Here is a 16,499-nt window from a genome sequence, read left to right as displayed (position 1 = left end):
TCTAAGTGGCCTTTCAGCTCATGTTTGGACAGGATTTATTTCACGTTGAAGAATTACACACTTTACTCAACATCCTCGTAAAGTGTCACGCTTTTACTGCAGGCAGACTCGATATTCAGACAGACACAAAGTTACGTTTAAAGGGTTTATTAAAGGGGTGAATAATGGCAGAAGAAGCAGGTAACAGTCAATCTTGGGAGAAGAATCCTGGTTAAAAGTGCTGGTCTGCAGGGATGAGCAGAGAACCAGGAGATGTAAGCGAGCAGCTGAGACTCACGGAGGAACAGGTTGAACTGTAGTATGTAGACACAGGCGATCTTAGCAGGAGAGTCCAGCTGGAAGAGCACTTACAGTATGAGCTAGTGAAATAAAGTCTAATGACATGGAAGAGCAATGAAGAGAGTGAGATGTTCTGGCAGAGATGACTTGGCAAAACTCCAGGACTGTTCTGAATGCTCTCACTGGAACATGTTCAAAGCTGCAGCAACCTATGACAACAAAATAAATATCAATAAATATGCCATGACTGTTTCATCATACATAGACAAATGCATTGAAGACGTCAGCATCAAAAAGAACATCACCATCCGGGCCAACCGATGACCCTGGTTGAATGGGGAGGTTTGGGAATGGCCAAAAGCACAGACCTCAGCATTCAAGCCTGGTAGCCCACTCACGGGGTGGCTTACCTGGCAGATGCAGCTAATGCTGACTTCCTAAACGAACTAAACAATGTCTTTGGAAGGTTTGAGGCACTAAACAGCACTCCAATGCAAACCATTCCCCATCAGGGAGAGGAGCACTCAACCTTGACATTGCTGAAGTGAGGAAAACTCTGAGGAGGTCAACCCAAGAAAGGCCCCCGGCCCCAATAACATACCTGGACGGGGGTACAAGGAACTATGGTTGGGCGTCATCAGAGAAGACGACAACAAGGACTACCGAGAGGAGGTGAAGCGGCTGGTGGACTGGTGCAGAGACAAAAGCCTGACCCTGAATGTGGATAAGACCAAGCAAATCATCGTCGACTTCAGAAAGAACCGGCCTAACAATGCTTCACTGCTCATCACCAGCTCAGTAGTAGAGGTGGTCAGCAGCACCAAATTCCTGGGTGTGCACATCACAGACAACCTCACCTGGACTGTAAACCAGAGATGAGAAGTAACGTAGTACAAATACTTCATTACTGTACTCAAGTAGATTTTTTCCGATATTTTTACTTTAATTTACTACTTATTTTATTGGCGACTTTTTACTTCTACTCCTTACATTTTTACACAAATATCTGTACTTTCTAATCCTTATATTATAAAAAATTGGCTCGTTACTTTAGTTTTGAATAATTTCAATGGAGTTACCGTTATTATTTTTCACGTCATCTATGCCAAATTCAATCTAATTGGATGGGAATCTACGTTGCATTTGATGCACCACTACAAGATGAATCGACAGATTCTGCGGTATTAATTCGCGGCAAATCATTGCAGCTTGGTGGCGGTGGTGTTAGCATAGAGGTATGGACGACGAGATGATTGAAAATGAACACAAAGGAGATCTACAGTAGTCCTATTGGCAGACATCCATTTAAAATGTAGGCAACGGCATGAAAAAAGTGGTTTCTACTTTTACTTTTATACTTTAAGTACATTTACAAGCCTGTACTTTGTTACTTTTACTTGAGTAAAGAAGTTTAATCAGTACTTCCACTTTTACCGGAGTATTTTTTAACACAAGTCTCTGTACTTTTACTCAAGTACGGAAAGTGAGTACTTTTGCCATCTCTGCTGTAAACACCAGATCATTGGTCAAAAGGGTACAAACGCGCATGTACTTCCAGTGAAGGATGATCAATCATGTCCTACTACAGAGCACCATAGAGAGCTTTCTCACCAGCTGTCTCACTGTGTGGTGTGGAGGCTGCAGTGTCTCAGACTGGAAGAAAGTGAGAAGGTGGTAAGAACACCAAAGAAGATAATCGGGGCTCTTCTTCCCTCCACAAGACATTTCATTCCAGCGCTGCATGTACCGAGCCCCTAACATCATCAATGACCCCTCACACCCCCACCATGGAATGTTCTTCCTGCTGCCCTCAGGGAAGAGGCTTCACAGCATACAATGCAGGTCCAGCAGATTACTAAACAGCTTCTTTCCCACCGCCAATCAGGCAGCTGAACTGATGTGAAAACTCTTAATCATGTCACTGACTCCGCATCACACTGATAACCACCAAATTTGTGTACACTCTGTGTATACAAAATTACAATAAAAGTTGTCTAAGTATTTGCAGTGTTTTGCATGAAATTAATGTCACATGTCCAATTTCATGAAATGGTACATATTAATATAACAAAGGCTCCAAAAGCCAAGTCATCACTATCATCCCCTGGGCCTGCCAAGTGAGACCCACCTAACTGACATAAATGACATTACCTGGTTATGAGCTGTTGTCATTATCCGTCTAGAGATGGAAATACCATAACAGGGAGAATGATTATTCCTTGTGACAACCAAGAGCATCCACAACACATTTGGTGCAATTTTAAGGTGATTTTATTCAGTTATAATGAGTGAATGAGGCCAGATTAGGATGCAGGCAGGAGAGACGCAGGTGAAAACAATAATCAAAATTGTTTCAGCACTGAAAGGATCAGGAGCAGACAGGGATGGTACAGACAAGCAGGCTAACTCATAACACATACATTAAATTAAGAAAATGATACTGCATTCTATTTGTTTATCTGCTGCACTCACAAAAACATTTCACCACAAATTTTAAGCTCAATATAATTTTATTACATACCTAATTCTACTTTAATTGAATATAATTTTAAAACATGCCTCTTAAATGAACCTTACATAATGCATAATTATTTGTATATTAAAACTTATTTATTTGAAATGCATAATCATATGGTTTATGTATTTAATTTATATGGTTTATGTTTATGTATTTAGTCCCAATAATATATACTGATTCTAAATAGATAAACCTGACAATTCTGTATTTTTAACAACTAAGCATTATTAAGATAATTAATATGCATCATATGCATTTCTTTTAATAGGTTTGTGATAAAATTATCTAAAAAAAACTAAATGGGAATTTGTTATATAATGTTTGCATAAATCCAAAAATTTGGGTGAAATATTTTTGTGGGTATATACATGTGTGCTTCAATTAGTGCGAGTTGACTTCTAAGTTTTCTGTTCTTGTTTTAGAGGCTCAAACGCTGGGAAAATATGAAAACGACCAGATTAAAGTAGCACTGGATAAAAAATGATGCTTGAGTGAAATGTAAAACTTGCTGTCATAGAATTGGGGTCCAATCTTGCCTGGGGTATTTTGGTTGTTCATCTTAGCTCTCATCTGATATATTGCACTAGAATTCGACCCACATTCTCTTTGTCCTGATATCACATCAATCCCTCTCCCCTGAATTATTAAAAAAACTACTCATCCTGTAAACAAGACCCCCCCAGCCTCTCCCAGCGAGCTTTGGCCTGGTTCAGTCTATGATTATGTGTGTGTTTCAGTGTTTGTGACCATGTATACATGTTGTGCATGCCCTTCAGGTTGATGTGGCCTGGTTTTATAGGAACTGCCTGACAGACACTTGCAGCTGTAACCGTGGGGGAGACTGTGAGTGTCTCTGTACGTCCATTGCTGCATATGCACACAAATGCTGTCAACTGGGGGTCGTGATACACTGGAGGTCTCCCTCTGTGTGCCGTGAGTATGCTCATACATCTAGACTGTAAAATGCAGATGGTTGAATTTTTTAGATATTATCATTGTATATTCTAAAATGTCAGTTTTTTTATTGAATTGGGTATTGGAATGAAAACCCCTGAATGGTTTGCTAATGTAGTTATTTCTTCAAAAGATATCTTTAAGATGTGTCCTGCATGCACATTCAACCTTCAAATATATGCTTTGTATAACAACTTCCCATTTGGATGTTCACACAAGTTACAGTATGCAGCAAACCCATCCAAGCTGGATGAAGGATGGTACTCTTGTACCATAAGATAAAATTGCACATTTATTACCAAAATGCAGTACATCATTTGTGATATAAAAGTAACATTCTTAGAACACCATCCCCTGGGTAAAACATGGTTAAGGCAGCATTGTGCTGTGGAGATTATTATCTTTTGCAAGAGCAGTTTAAAGTTGATTGAAATATGGATGGAGGAAAGTTATTTTCAAAAAGTGTTTTATGCTGCAAAAGATTAAGGACTGGAGTGGAGATTTAACCCCCTGTAGAGCCATGGCTCTAAACAATGTTGGAAAAAAAAAAAAGATTTTCCAATTCTGAATTGATTTTCATATTAGTCACTAAACATGGGTTAATATAACCAAAGATTGATAAGAAAAATGCATTTTCCACTTTCCCTCCAGTAAAGGCAGCATTAACTAGTATTGCTTTATCAATCTGCTGTTGAATGTTAATAAAATCTTAATATTAATATGTTACATGAATATAAACACATGTAATTCAGCTAAAAAATATATTTTTGAAACCATCATTACAGCTTGTGATTGAAAAGAATCTATTCAAAAACTTGAGAATCAAAATCAAATTCATTAATGAAATTTGAAGCGGTGGCTCTAGATAGGGGCCAACAGGGGCCAGTGCCCCTTTAGAACTGGTCTTTCCCTATCTTATGACCCCTTTACCAAAGACATAATTTAATGTAGATTTATGATAATTATCTAATCATATGCACTGGTACAGAAACCAAAACTGATAGGTCACTTGGCCCAATATTTTGATTGTATTTATATTGATGAGATGATGATTTTTATTTTATTGATGATTTAAAGATGAAGTTTTTGCACTTTAATCTTCAGTCATATTGAGATAGAATCAAGGTTATTAACTGCTAGATCTAAGGTTATCAGAGCCACGACTGTCTCTTTAGTTCACTTACTACTGTATACTGTATCAAAGGGTGAACTTTTGTCCTGATTGTTTCATTGTGTTTTTTCAGTGTCCCAATAAAAAATATGCTTGCCCCTCTCTGGAATTTAGTAAATTTGGTCTATAATTGCCACTGTTCAGTTCTACTAAGCATACAGCTAAAGCTACAATGGGCCATTTGAAGTCAAAGCACATCCATGTGCTAGAATTTGCCAGTCAGACCTAAGTTCTAAATCAAATCTGTTGCAAATTTAGTCTAGATGTTTACAGATGTTCTTCATTTAATATCACTGTGCTTGAACAATGTCACTAAACCAATAAGGAAAAATGTGCAAGTTTAGAATATGTATTAATCTAGAAAAATCTAGATTGAAATTGCTCATTTGAATTCTGCCAAAGGCATTCATGACATGTGTGTGCATCCCACTTTACCCACATTCACCCAAGTAATCATCAAGAAGCAAACATAATGTTGTGGTAATCATTCGTGGTATCGTGGTAAAATGAAATTTTAAATTACATAACAGAGCCTACTTAAAGCGAAAGAGTGAAGTTCCCAGCTGGCATCGATGAGGTGTACAGTAACGCGATGGTAGTTATCAGTATTGACAGATGTCCGTGGTCCCCCATCAGTGCTACACATTTCGCCTCTACCAACTTCTCATCTTTCGCAGCTTTCTCCGCTGGTCATGTATTCTCCTCATGATAATTCATCTTGCAGGTATTTTGTAAGACAGGTCAACTGTGGCCGGTTAGAGAACAAGCTCGAGCCTATCATCTTCAACCACGCTGATGGGTCGGCAGCTGGCGGCAATCCACTAAGCGAGGAGATTAGTTAGCTTAGCTGATAGAGCTGTGCTGACGAGCTTGCCTCGGTTGAACTCAAACATTGTAGTTTGACAAACACGACTCTTCCCCTGCGACGGACATCTTCCATATTGGCTAAGGGATGCTTTGTGTTTAAGTGGTATTTGAGGCTGGAAGAACTTCTGCAGTAAACTAATTCCGCATTGCAAAAGCTACAAACATCTTAAATCTTGTCAAAGTTTCCACTGGGAAGCTTCTTAAAAATACAATTTCCCTGAAGCAAACCCAGAGGCTTTATAGCTGCATCCATGTCAGCATGTTACATTCAATGTGGTTATTTCGCAGTAGTCCTACAGAGGTTGAAAGATTGATTCGTTCTCGCCCACAGATATACATCCGTGCCATATATACATCTACGCTAAGATATCAAGGTGAAAGTCATCATAGCTTACTTACAGTACACTGCTTCATACATTGTTTTCATCTCTTTTTGGTCTGCATTGTCTTTATCATGTTTAATAATGGTCTCTAACAAATTTCTGAGGCCTTCAAAGAACTGCCACATTGAATTATACACAGCTGGGCTCATTTTGTCTTGTGTTGGATTCTGTTTGAAGGTATCAGATTTAAAGTGGCTGAATACAGATGCCAATCTAACTTTTCAGGTTTTCCTTTAGCTTTCCTGGAAATACATATCGTGGCTGAAAAACATTAATGATTATTTATATTAAAGAAATGTATCTACTTATCCTAATAAGACACATTAAAGTTTGATGTTACAATGTAAGTTTGCAATATATTATTAGCTTTATAAAACTGTGTGAATTCTAGATGTTATTACTTCTTAAATTTAAAATATTTCTGTGCTGTCTCTTTCAGCCTATGATTGTGAATACTATAATCAAGGTGCGTACAATGGAGGATCTTCTATTTTTGTTTATGGGTTTATATTCTTTCCAGAGGGCTTGTTATCATACTCATTTCCTGTTATCATGTTTCTTTTCCCCAAAGAGCTTGGAGATGGCCCATTTTCCATGGTGAGTGCTGCCTTTAATGACACCTTGTTTGGAGTGAATCGTACCAGCAGCTCAGTGTTTCCACTTATAAGAGAGAGACCAGGACAGTTGCCAGTTCCAGGCATTCTGTTCAACTTTATGATCACTGCAGGCTTGTGGAGGAACAGGACATCACGTGAGCATCGGTCATCCTTAAACTGAAACATTGTTTATTTGGACGTACATTAATCCACTTGTTTTGGCTTCTCAGGTGTTCCTGTGGTTTCTCTGGAATCTGCAGAGAGGCCAAACTACTTTCTCACAGTATCAGGTCGCAGCCGTCTTCAGTTGGAGCAGTGGAGTCGAGGACCAGAATTTGGTCGCAGAGCCACCTTCATCCAGCACCAGGGGCTGTTTCTACCTGGATACACCTCATTTGAACTGGTCAGCCACCCTGGAACCTTTCTGACGCTCACACATGGAGCAGCTCGGGCCCAGAAATACAGCACCTCAGAGGGCTTCAAGGCCAGCAGCAGCTTCACACTAGAGGGTTAGAAACATAAACATTAATCCAACTAATGAAACTATACAAACTTCTAAAAAGTACTTTAAAAAGTATTAGAACATTATCTTGAAAAAAAAGAAACTAATCATGTTTGGCTTGTTGCACCAAACATTTAAAAAAGGTATATAACTCTTTAGCCAATAGTTAATCTACTCATTAGTATAGACCTTGAATCTCTTCACTATGTCTCATTTAGTTACAAAATAAAACACAAATTTATTGACTTTCAGCCTTGCTGACAGCTAAATTGAGGTAAAAACTCTACTTCTATTATATGGAACTGGTTTGACTTTTCCCCAACTGACAGGGTGCAAACAAAAATAACTTGCAACGTTTGCTCAGGAAAAGTTCGCATGTCGAATAGCAACAAAACGAACTAATCCCTTGAAGAGAAAGTAACACTAGCATATTTCTCCAATTGTCTAAGGGTCCCCTCTAAGTGAGCAGATAAATAAGTTTATGCACATATAAACATTTCACACAAGCCTAAAAACATCTTCATTCATACAATTATTAACCATAGCCCACATGATCACAATAATTTAAAAAATATATCTAAAACAATCTACAGTAACTAAGAGTAAAGGTTGACGTTACCACGTTTCCTCTATCTCATATCTTTTTTAAAAATGAATGCACATGATTTTGCACTTTTTGGTTCTGTTTAAGTTTTTTTTTCATTTAAACTTTGATTCATGTCTTTCTATGTTTTCTAGTTTACTGGTTTCATTTCCATTTTGTGTTAGTTTTATTGTTTTTAGTTATATTTTTTTATGTTCTTTAGTATTTCTTGTGTACCCTCCATTTCCCCCTTGTGTCATTCTCCTTCCTCTAGCTTCCTTCTAGATGTTTCCATCCACATCTGTTCCTTGTTAGCTTATTAGCCCAGTCTTTGTTCTGTCTCCCATATATACTCTTCCCTGTGCAGGTCCTCAGTGTTCAATGTTTCTTTGCTCCTCATATGTTTTTCCTTGACGTTTTCTAGTTTTTGGTTTTCTTTATTTTGTTATCTTTGCATAATTGCCTCAGTTGCTGCTTTTTGAATTATTTAAACTGCAAGAAACCACTCCAGCTTCCATCTCTATCAACAAATATAAGCAAGCAGAAATAAATGAATATTGGATTAGAGTGATCATGTCAGCCAACACTATGATTATCCTGATGGCTTTTTTTCTGCAGCATGCATAGGGATTAGAGTGTTCAATAGGTTTTACCCCAGACTTACAAAAGAGGGTTTAAGATGAAAAATTAAATATGACAAATTAAATACGATAAAAAACATTAACATTGGGAAGTATGATATAGAGCTTGGAATCATCCTGTAATGAGAGCTGCTAGAATAAATTCCTTTTGCACAGGATAAACATTTCAGGGTAAAGCGGGGGGCCCTGAACTACTGTACTTCCAACCATCAATGGCCAATATAATAAAATTTTTATTTTCATAAAAATGATTGCAAATAAGTACTGCTTTTTTCTAAAGTAACATATTTTCATATTATTGTTTTCTTCTGATTATCAACTGCAGTATTAGAAGATTACCTCAATCTGTCATTCATTCTGAATGGACACAGCTTCTTTAAAGTTTATCCACTCCCCCAAGGCTAGCTGCACTGCAGGTAGACAGGAAAAAACAAAACATAATTTTATCCTGGGTCAGGCAGCAGCTCTGTCACTTAAACTTGAATTGGCAGAGGTATGGCAGCATTTACCTAAGGAACGGTCTCATGCTGTTGGAACAGCTTAACTTTGGATTGCTCTCACCTGCAGAAAGTCTGCTCTCTTTGCAGGCATAACTGCTTGTAAGTGCTTCTGTCAAGGATGTGTTGTCTATCTTTGTTTGATAAAGTTGTAAATAGGCCTGGAGAAACAGCAGTTGCAATGTTTTGAATGTTTCTGATGTGAATTCGAGGCCCGTCCACGGCTACACCAATAGGATCAGGACAATCCTGCAGTACCGCCTCACCTGCTTCAGAAAGATTTTGACCATAATATTTTGTGCTCATATCTAAACATGTCACAATATTAGAAGTCTATAAATGGGAACAATTGTGACTGGAGCAGGTATGGAAAGCCAAAACTGCATAATATATTAAATATATTCAAAAGGGACAATATTTCTGTTGGAAATGTAAAAATATATATATATTTTATTTGCAATGCATGCATTAAATTAATAAATATATATTTTTAAAATCTAAATAAATAGATAAGTAAAGTTTTATTTATCTAAGTAACTATTTAACACATTCTGTTAGCAGGCCTGAGTTGAAACATGATAGAAAAAGACGTGCTAGACATGTTACTTCATGGAGTCAAGTATTACTTTTCCCCCTAAAGCAGTGGGAATCCCCTGATTAAAGAGTTGGTAACAGCAGAAAGTCTTTCCCAGAGCTGTATGCTGGATTACACCACTAAAAACAGAGAGCTATTTCACAGTTAGCCTCCACCGCATTCAATTAAAGTGGCAAATAGTTTGACATCATGTCAGACAACATATGCTGTCTTTTAAAGATAGCTTTAGATTTCTGTGCATGGGAAGTCATTAGTGTGTCTCATATTTTTTTTTTACTTTATTCATACAAGAACCTAATAGGTTACCAGTTTTGTAATTTATTATAAATACTTTTAATAATATGCAAGAAAAGAGGCTTTTGTTATTCAGTTATTATTTGATACAGTTATCTCAATATTTTCAATTTATGATTCTATATCATAAAAAATCAGCATATTGTACAAAAAAAATCTACAGTAGCCATTCATGTTATGAAAAAACGTCTCGATCCACAAGAAAACTCAGGTCTTAAAGAAAATGCCTGTTTATCATTCATTGTTAGTTAGTTGATAAGATAGTTGATCAATTGCAAATCTAATATTTAAAGATGCCTGAGGTATATGGAGGACCAAAATGTAACATTTTACTCAGAACTGTAAGGCCGCTAAAATGTCTGTATATGTCTGTATATATGAAGAACTGCATACTACTTAGATGTAAAATAATTGCCATCATGGCTTTGTCAAGCTGCTTCCTACCTTTGTGAAGCAGGAAAAATACTAATACAAAGTGAACCCAGTAGAACATTTTATTGCCTACCTGGAATGGGTGACAATAGTTTAATACAATTTTGGCTCTCAAAATAGTATCGGTGCCCTATTGGTTGGTACTCGCCGTTACAATACCACCACTTTAGTTCAGTATCGGGGCCCTTACTGATAATAGTATCAGTATCGGTGCAACACTAATTATTAGTATAATCATTATTATCATCATTATTAATTATTATTATTATAAGATAGTCTCCTTTTAACCTTTTATGTTTTTAATGATCTGAAAATTCTTATTTCTATTAATTATATTTCCTTGTTATATAAGTATTATGTCTTCTAAAATATTTTGCAAATGTTGGCATTTTTTGAAGATCTATTTCTAGCTTAAATATCCTAATGGCTACTAGGTTCACTGTATCTGAACATGTGCATGCTGGGCACAGAAAGTATAACTGATATGTCTTTCATGTGTTACTGTAGACAGTCCTTTTATAATACCATACCGCATGATGTGTGAGTGGCGTTATCAGGCTTGTGCGAGTCCCTGCGTCCACACATGCAGTGATCCAGACGCAACACGCTGCCAGTTCCTGCCTCCGTAAGAACCTTGTCTATGCATTGGTCTAAGCTTTACAGCCAATGCAATTTACGCTCAGGTCTGGCAATATAACTTTGTGTGTGTTTCAGTGTGGAAGGCTGCTTCCCTCGTTGTCCTAAGAACATGGTGCTGGATGAAGTCACAAGACGCTGTGTCTACACAAAGGACTGTGAGTTTTAAAACAAATTTGTATTTAAATTGTATTAAATATATATATATATATAGTTTATGGTACAATAAAGTGGATTGAACTGTCTCCTGTAGGTGTTACCTTTCCCTCAACTCCGACACCCTTTGCGTATGTAACTCGTTCCAACCGAACCACTACACCACCAGCAACCCCGACCTCAACTCCTGCAAGAGCAACAACAACCTCCTCCACTACTGTTAGTCCTACAACACCTGCCCCCACCACCACCTCAACAACTGTTCCCACCACAACATTAACCACTGAACCAGTCACTACTCTGCTTACATCTCCAACTGTATCACCATCTCCTTCTACAACCACTGCTGCTTCGACTACACCTGAGACTTCAACCTTGAGTACAACTATAATGACTCCCATTCCAACCACAGAGTCTCCCACCACAGTGCCTACTACAGCCCCTCCTGTCACTCCTAAGGTTACCACGCCAACTACTCCTCCTCTGACCACCCTGCCACCTACGACCACGGTCATCACAACTGTCCCCACCACAACTTTACCTGAAACCACCACCACACACACAACTACTCTACAACCAAACGAGACAACCCCCACAGCGATTTTCATCCAAGTGGAAACAACCACAGTGCTTCCTTCTACTGAGCCGCCCACTGTTCCCAGAACAGAGATAAACACAAGCCCTGACAGGTCCCTTGTAACAGAAGAAGTATCAACCAGGGCTCCATGGCCCACTGGTCCATGCACAGTAAGTTTTACTTCTGTGAGGTTTATAGCTGTAGGGAAACAGAACATCTGGAGCAGAAGCAATGCCACACAAAACCCATGTTTGATGAAAGATATGATGTATTTAATGATCCAGTAAAAGAATAATAAATTCTAATTTTAAGTCTTTAACATCTTATTAATGAGGGGAAGTTACTAACACCACAGTATCACTGTGTATTCCCTGGAGATCCTAAACCCTTACTTTTACTCTTGATATTTTTAAAAGGTTGTGGCATATCCAACCTCAGGATGTTCCTGGATAGATTGATGTTAAAGGTTATAAAGGGCAAATTGCATCCTTACTACACTCCCTTCATCCTACTGTTATCACATTATTCGCCTGCTCTATTTTGTTCACTTGCAGCATGAATTCATTTTTGCTTCTTACATCTCTGTACCTAATCAAAACCCCAATGAAACTAAAGAAAACTAACTTTGTGTCTCCTTCCAACTGCAATAGCACCCACAACAAAGAGCTACGTTAGTTTTTATTTGTAATGAAGTAAAGGACTTAAAAATATCAGATATTTGCAATTGAAACCAGTTGCGCTCTATTCAGAGTTAGTAAGTTAAAATGTATGGTATTATTGTTATCAGATAATTTCTTGGTATAACTCCAATTCAATACGCCGGTATTTATTTCTATTGATGCAAACCTGCTGTGAACCAAAATCTGCATTATATATATCCTGATTCCTTTCATTTAAGGTACAAGAGAAGAGACTTAGACAACATTTATTGTCATTTTGTATACACAGTGTATAGACAGAGTGTATATAAAATTAAATTTAACGAAATAATGAATGTTAACTCTGTGCTTTCTCTGAGGGTCAGTGCTTCTAATATTAGTTTTCGTGAACAGCATGTAATCAGCAACACTATAAAAGAAATCACACCTCTATAAATTTAGCATGATAGTTGATTTATGATTTTGTGCTTGGTCACATGCATTTGTTAAAAATGCTGTTATGCCAAATGGAGCTTTAAAAAGTTTCTTAACAAGAAAGATGATTACTGTTTTAAATACTTGGATACATTTTGCAAGTCATTCAAAGTAAGGATCACAGCAATGTATTGTAAAGCATGCACTAATTTAGTGTAATTTCATATCTGGGATTTTACAACACATTGTTATATAAATACAACTATATACTGTATCATTACACCTTTAACGACAAAGCTATTACTGTGATATTACAGTAGATTACTGGGGAATTAAAGATTTGATGTACATTATTACAATTCATCAGTCACACTTTAATATCATCAGTGTCATTCAACTATTCAATCAGCTGTCTCACAAAAACAGTAAGAGGATTGGACTGCGGCCTACGTGGGAAGATAAGAGAGGAGGGGAGAGAGAGAGATGAACCGATGTGGTAAAGGGTTCAGGTACTCCTCTAGACTCAAAAATTACAATGAGTCCACACACACCAGTGCAACGTCTTTAAAAAGTACAAGAACTAGGCGTCTTAAAACTGAGCCTCAAAATTACTGCTGATGCAAAAAACTAGGATTCCCAATCAAAGTCAGTAGGTTTCCATAAATGCATAATGATATAGGTTATGAAAATGTTGTCCAACTCTGCCTGCATGCTGTATCTGTCATGTTGAAACAGAGATAGTAATAAAGCTGCTCACTGCTTAGAAATGAAACCATTATATAATAAAAAAAAAAACTGAGCCTGTTTTTTTTGTCCGCAGCCCCCATTCTCCTTTCGTATTGATGAGTGTGCTGAGCTCATTTGTTTTAATGGAGAGCTGCTCTTTCACAACTCCTCTCTTCACTGCCGCTACAACACGGCCCCACCTCAGTGCAGTCTGCTGGGCCTGCCGATCCTCATCAACACAGACCCCTGCTGTCCTCTGTGGCAATGCCCATGTAAGTTTGTTCTAAAGCTAAATAGAATAATGACTGAACAACCTTTTACTGACAGCACTCATGTTTGCTTGTGTCAGGTCGCTGCACTTTGATGTCAGACCTGCGCATAATCACATTTGATGGTAATAACGTGGCCTTGTATGACAATGGCTCATACATCTTAGTGAGTCTGCCAAGAGAGACTATTATTGCCACGGTGGATAAATGTCCAACCAGTCAGGTAAATGAAAAGAAAAGATGAATTTCAACAAGTAAGAAATATACTTTTAAGAATGGATTTCTGGTTAATCCTTTGCTTTATTTTTTAGAGTGTAAACTCCATCAGAAGACCTGTAAGTGCACTCCCTTTTTTACTAGCAACCTTATTATTCTTTTTATATGTTGTATCTTGGCAAACACATTTATTTATTTTTTTGCATAAATCCTCATTAGTTCATGAAAAAAGTTTTGAAACTCATCAAACCTTCTCACATGTCAAATTATAATCACAAATCTAGGGTGCTTGATTTAATTGTTGGTTGGTAGGCTAACAAAAGGGCAAAATTCTGGTTTGAAAAGAAAATAATTTAAAAAGGTTCTCTGAATAAAAATGTTTGGTACCCTTTACTATATTACTACTTTATGAAACTGTATTCACGTGTGTGGTTAAAACCAATAAATAAAAATTGGCCTTCTGTGACGTTTTCAAGATTATCAGCTTGCCTTGTCCCGACCGTTATGTATGTTGGTGGGGGTATCATGCTGTGGAAAATTCAGGGTGATCCTAGAAGAAAACTTATTTGAAGGTTCTAAACATTTATCGGTGCTTAAATCATATACATGTATTGGAATATCCTATTCAAAGTGGATTAGTTCAACTCATAATTTGTGAGGAGACTTAAAAATTCTTATCTTATTTTACACAGTGGCTCTTAAAACTCTCCACTCTCCTAGTCAAATCATTCTCCAACAGTAGTTAAATAATAATAATCAGTCAGTTCTGCAACATCCTGCCAAAGGGGGAGACTGAGTACAAATACAATCCACACCTTTCAGATACTAATAACTGAATGATAACTATGCATCATTCTCCACCACTGCCAACGTGTTTTTATTAAAGATATGTATACAAAATTAAATGCAATATTTGGATGTAACATGAAAACATTGAGATGGTTTAATGAGCTTGAGTAATTTTATGAAGCACTGTAAGAGTAATTGAAACCCTAACTTCCATTTTCCACAGAGTCCTACAGGTGGAACATCTGGTCTTTGTTTTAAGAAGCTGAACATCACTACTTCCAACTACAGAGTCATCATCAACAGACTTGATCGCAAGGTGCCGCTTTGCTAAAATATACGAGCAAAAATGGGATTTACATTCATAAATTATATTTTGAATGTGTTTATAGGTGACGGTGAACTACAGACCTGCGAAGCTCCCATTCTCACGTCAGTCCCTTTACGTGGAAGATACAGGGAGCATGTACCTAATCCACACACCTGGCAGCATCAGTATACAGTGGTATCATAGCACAGGGATTATGGTGCTGCAGTACAACGCTCCTAGTCATGAATTTGTGCCCACTCGTGGCCTTTGTGGTGAGTTTTCACACACACAAGCACACAAACCATGCTCATCAGCACCAACCTCATTTATCTAAGTGCTGTTTTTCAGCACCTAAAGGCTTAACGTCTGCATGGCTGGATCACTTTGACTCGAGCCATTATGGGATGTGACAATTTGAGATTCTAAAAGCCATTTAGTCGCATTACACAGTTTCAGACAGGCAATTATCTCACCCCTAGCTTTCTATTGCTCACTGTCTAAGCAGCAATGAAACTTGAATGCACCAACAGCACCAAAGCAGCTGTCTGCCCAATCTGCCAGGTTGCTGTGACGGGAATCCAGAAGATGACCTGAAACTGCCGAATGGCACGGTGGTCAGGGAGGTAGGAGACATGATGCTCTTTCTGCAGGCGTGGAGAGTCCAATTGACGGATGAGACCGAACACACACGCAGGGTTGGAGACAACTGCACCACAGGGGACTGCTCCACCTGCCTCTCTATGCTTAGCCAAAGAGCCTTCACACCATGTCATAGCAAGGTACTATCGAGGCTGCGCACAGTATTTCTCACCTCTGGTTTTGGAGCTGGTGCTGACTTAGTTAACGTCATCTGAGTTTGATTTATAAATTGGATTTATTAGCTGATAATAGATTTTTTTAAATGTATCTTAGCTAACTAACTGCAACTTCTGTTGTTTTTTTTTTATTAAATTTAATACATACATATTTTTCTAATGGCAAAGTATTATTTTTATTTTTTTTATAGGTGCCTCCAGAGCAGTTCTGTGACATCATGTGGGCGGGAGATCTGCATTACAAGCATCACCAGTGTGATTTTCTGGCAGCTTACGTAGCAGTTTGCTACACACATCAAGTCTGCATCAGCTGGAGACGACACAATTTCTGTCGTAAGAACACAGTGACAAAAAACTAGTAGACAGTTAACTTTTAACCTTTTTTTCTCCTTAAACTTTTTAATGTTCAAACTCATTCATACTAGTTAAAAACCTGAATGTACTGTATATGCTTTGGATTTCATGAGCAGAATGGCCTAAGCTCACCATTATAACACAAAAAAAATTTAAATATACGTACATTTGCATGCGTCACACAGTGCATGTGAAGCAAATATGTATTTTAGTTCAATTCTGTAAGATGGGTTGCAACTATGCTTCTTAGAATGCAAAGGATTATGGGG

The 16,499-nt window shown here is 37.7% G+C and overlaps 1 protein-coding gene across 1 annotated transcript in view; it reads left to right on the top strand.

Annotated features, from left to right (window-relative positions):
• Window positions 1–16,499, top strand: part of otogl (otogelin-like) — a 49,787-nt gene that overhangs the window by 20,569 nt on the left and 12,719 nt on the right. The window contains exons 30-43 of the mRNA XM_038268722.1: window positions 3,574–3,730; window positions 6,612–6,638; window positions 6,744–6,923; window positions 6,999–7,277; window positions 10,820–10,937; window positions 11,027–11,106; window positions 11,202–11,851; window positions 13,575–13,752; window positions 13,830–13,972; window positions 14,061–14,084; window positions 14,978–15,070; window positions 15,144–15,333; window positions 15,623–15,840; window positions 16,068–16,209. Coding sequence (XP_038124650.1) covers window positions 3,574–3,730; window positions 6,612–6,638; window positions 6,744–6,923; window positions 6,999–7,277; window positions 10,820–10,937; window positions 11,027–11,106; window positions 11,202–11,851; window positions 13,575–13,752; window positions 13,830–13,972; window positions 14,061–14,084; window positions 14,978–15,070; window positions 15,144–15,333; window positions 15,623–15,840; window positions 16,068–16,209 — 2,479 coding nt within the window. The remainder of the gene's footprint in view (window positions 1–3,573; window positions 3,731–6,611; window positions 6,639–6,743; window positions 6,924–6,998; window positions 7,278–10,819; window positions 10,938–11,026; window positions 11,107–11,201; window positions 11,852–13,574; window positions 13,753–13,829; window positions 13,973–14,060; window positions 14,085–14,977; window positions 15,071–15,143; window positions 15,334–15,622; window positions 15,841–16,067; window positions 16,210–16,499) is intronic.

This window comes from Cyprinodon tularosa, unplaced genomic scaffold, assembly GCF_016077235.1.
Source record: "Cyprinodon tularosa strain WSP-4 unplaced genomic scaffold, ASM1607723v1 ctg71, whole genome shotgun sequence".
In the NCBI taxonomy this organism is placed as follows: Eukaryota; Metazoa; Chordata; class Actinopteri; order Cyprinodontiformes; family Cyprinodontidae; genus Cyprinodon; species Cyprinodon tularosa.
The sequence above is the reverse complement of the archived record's forward strand: the minus strand, read 5'-3'. Positions and strand labels throughout refer to the sequence as shown.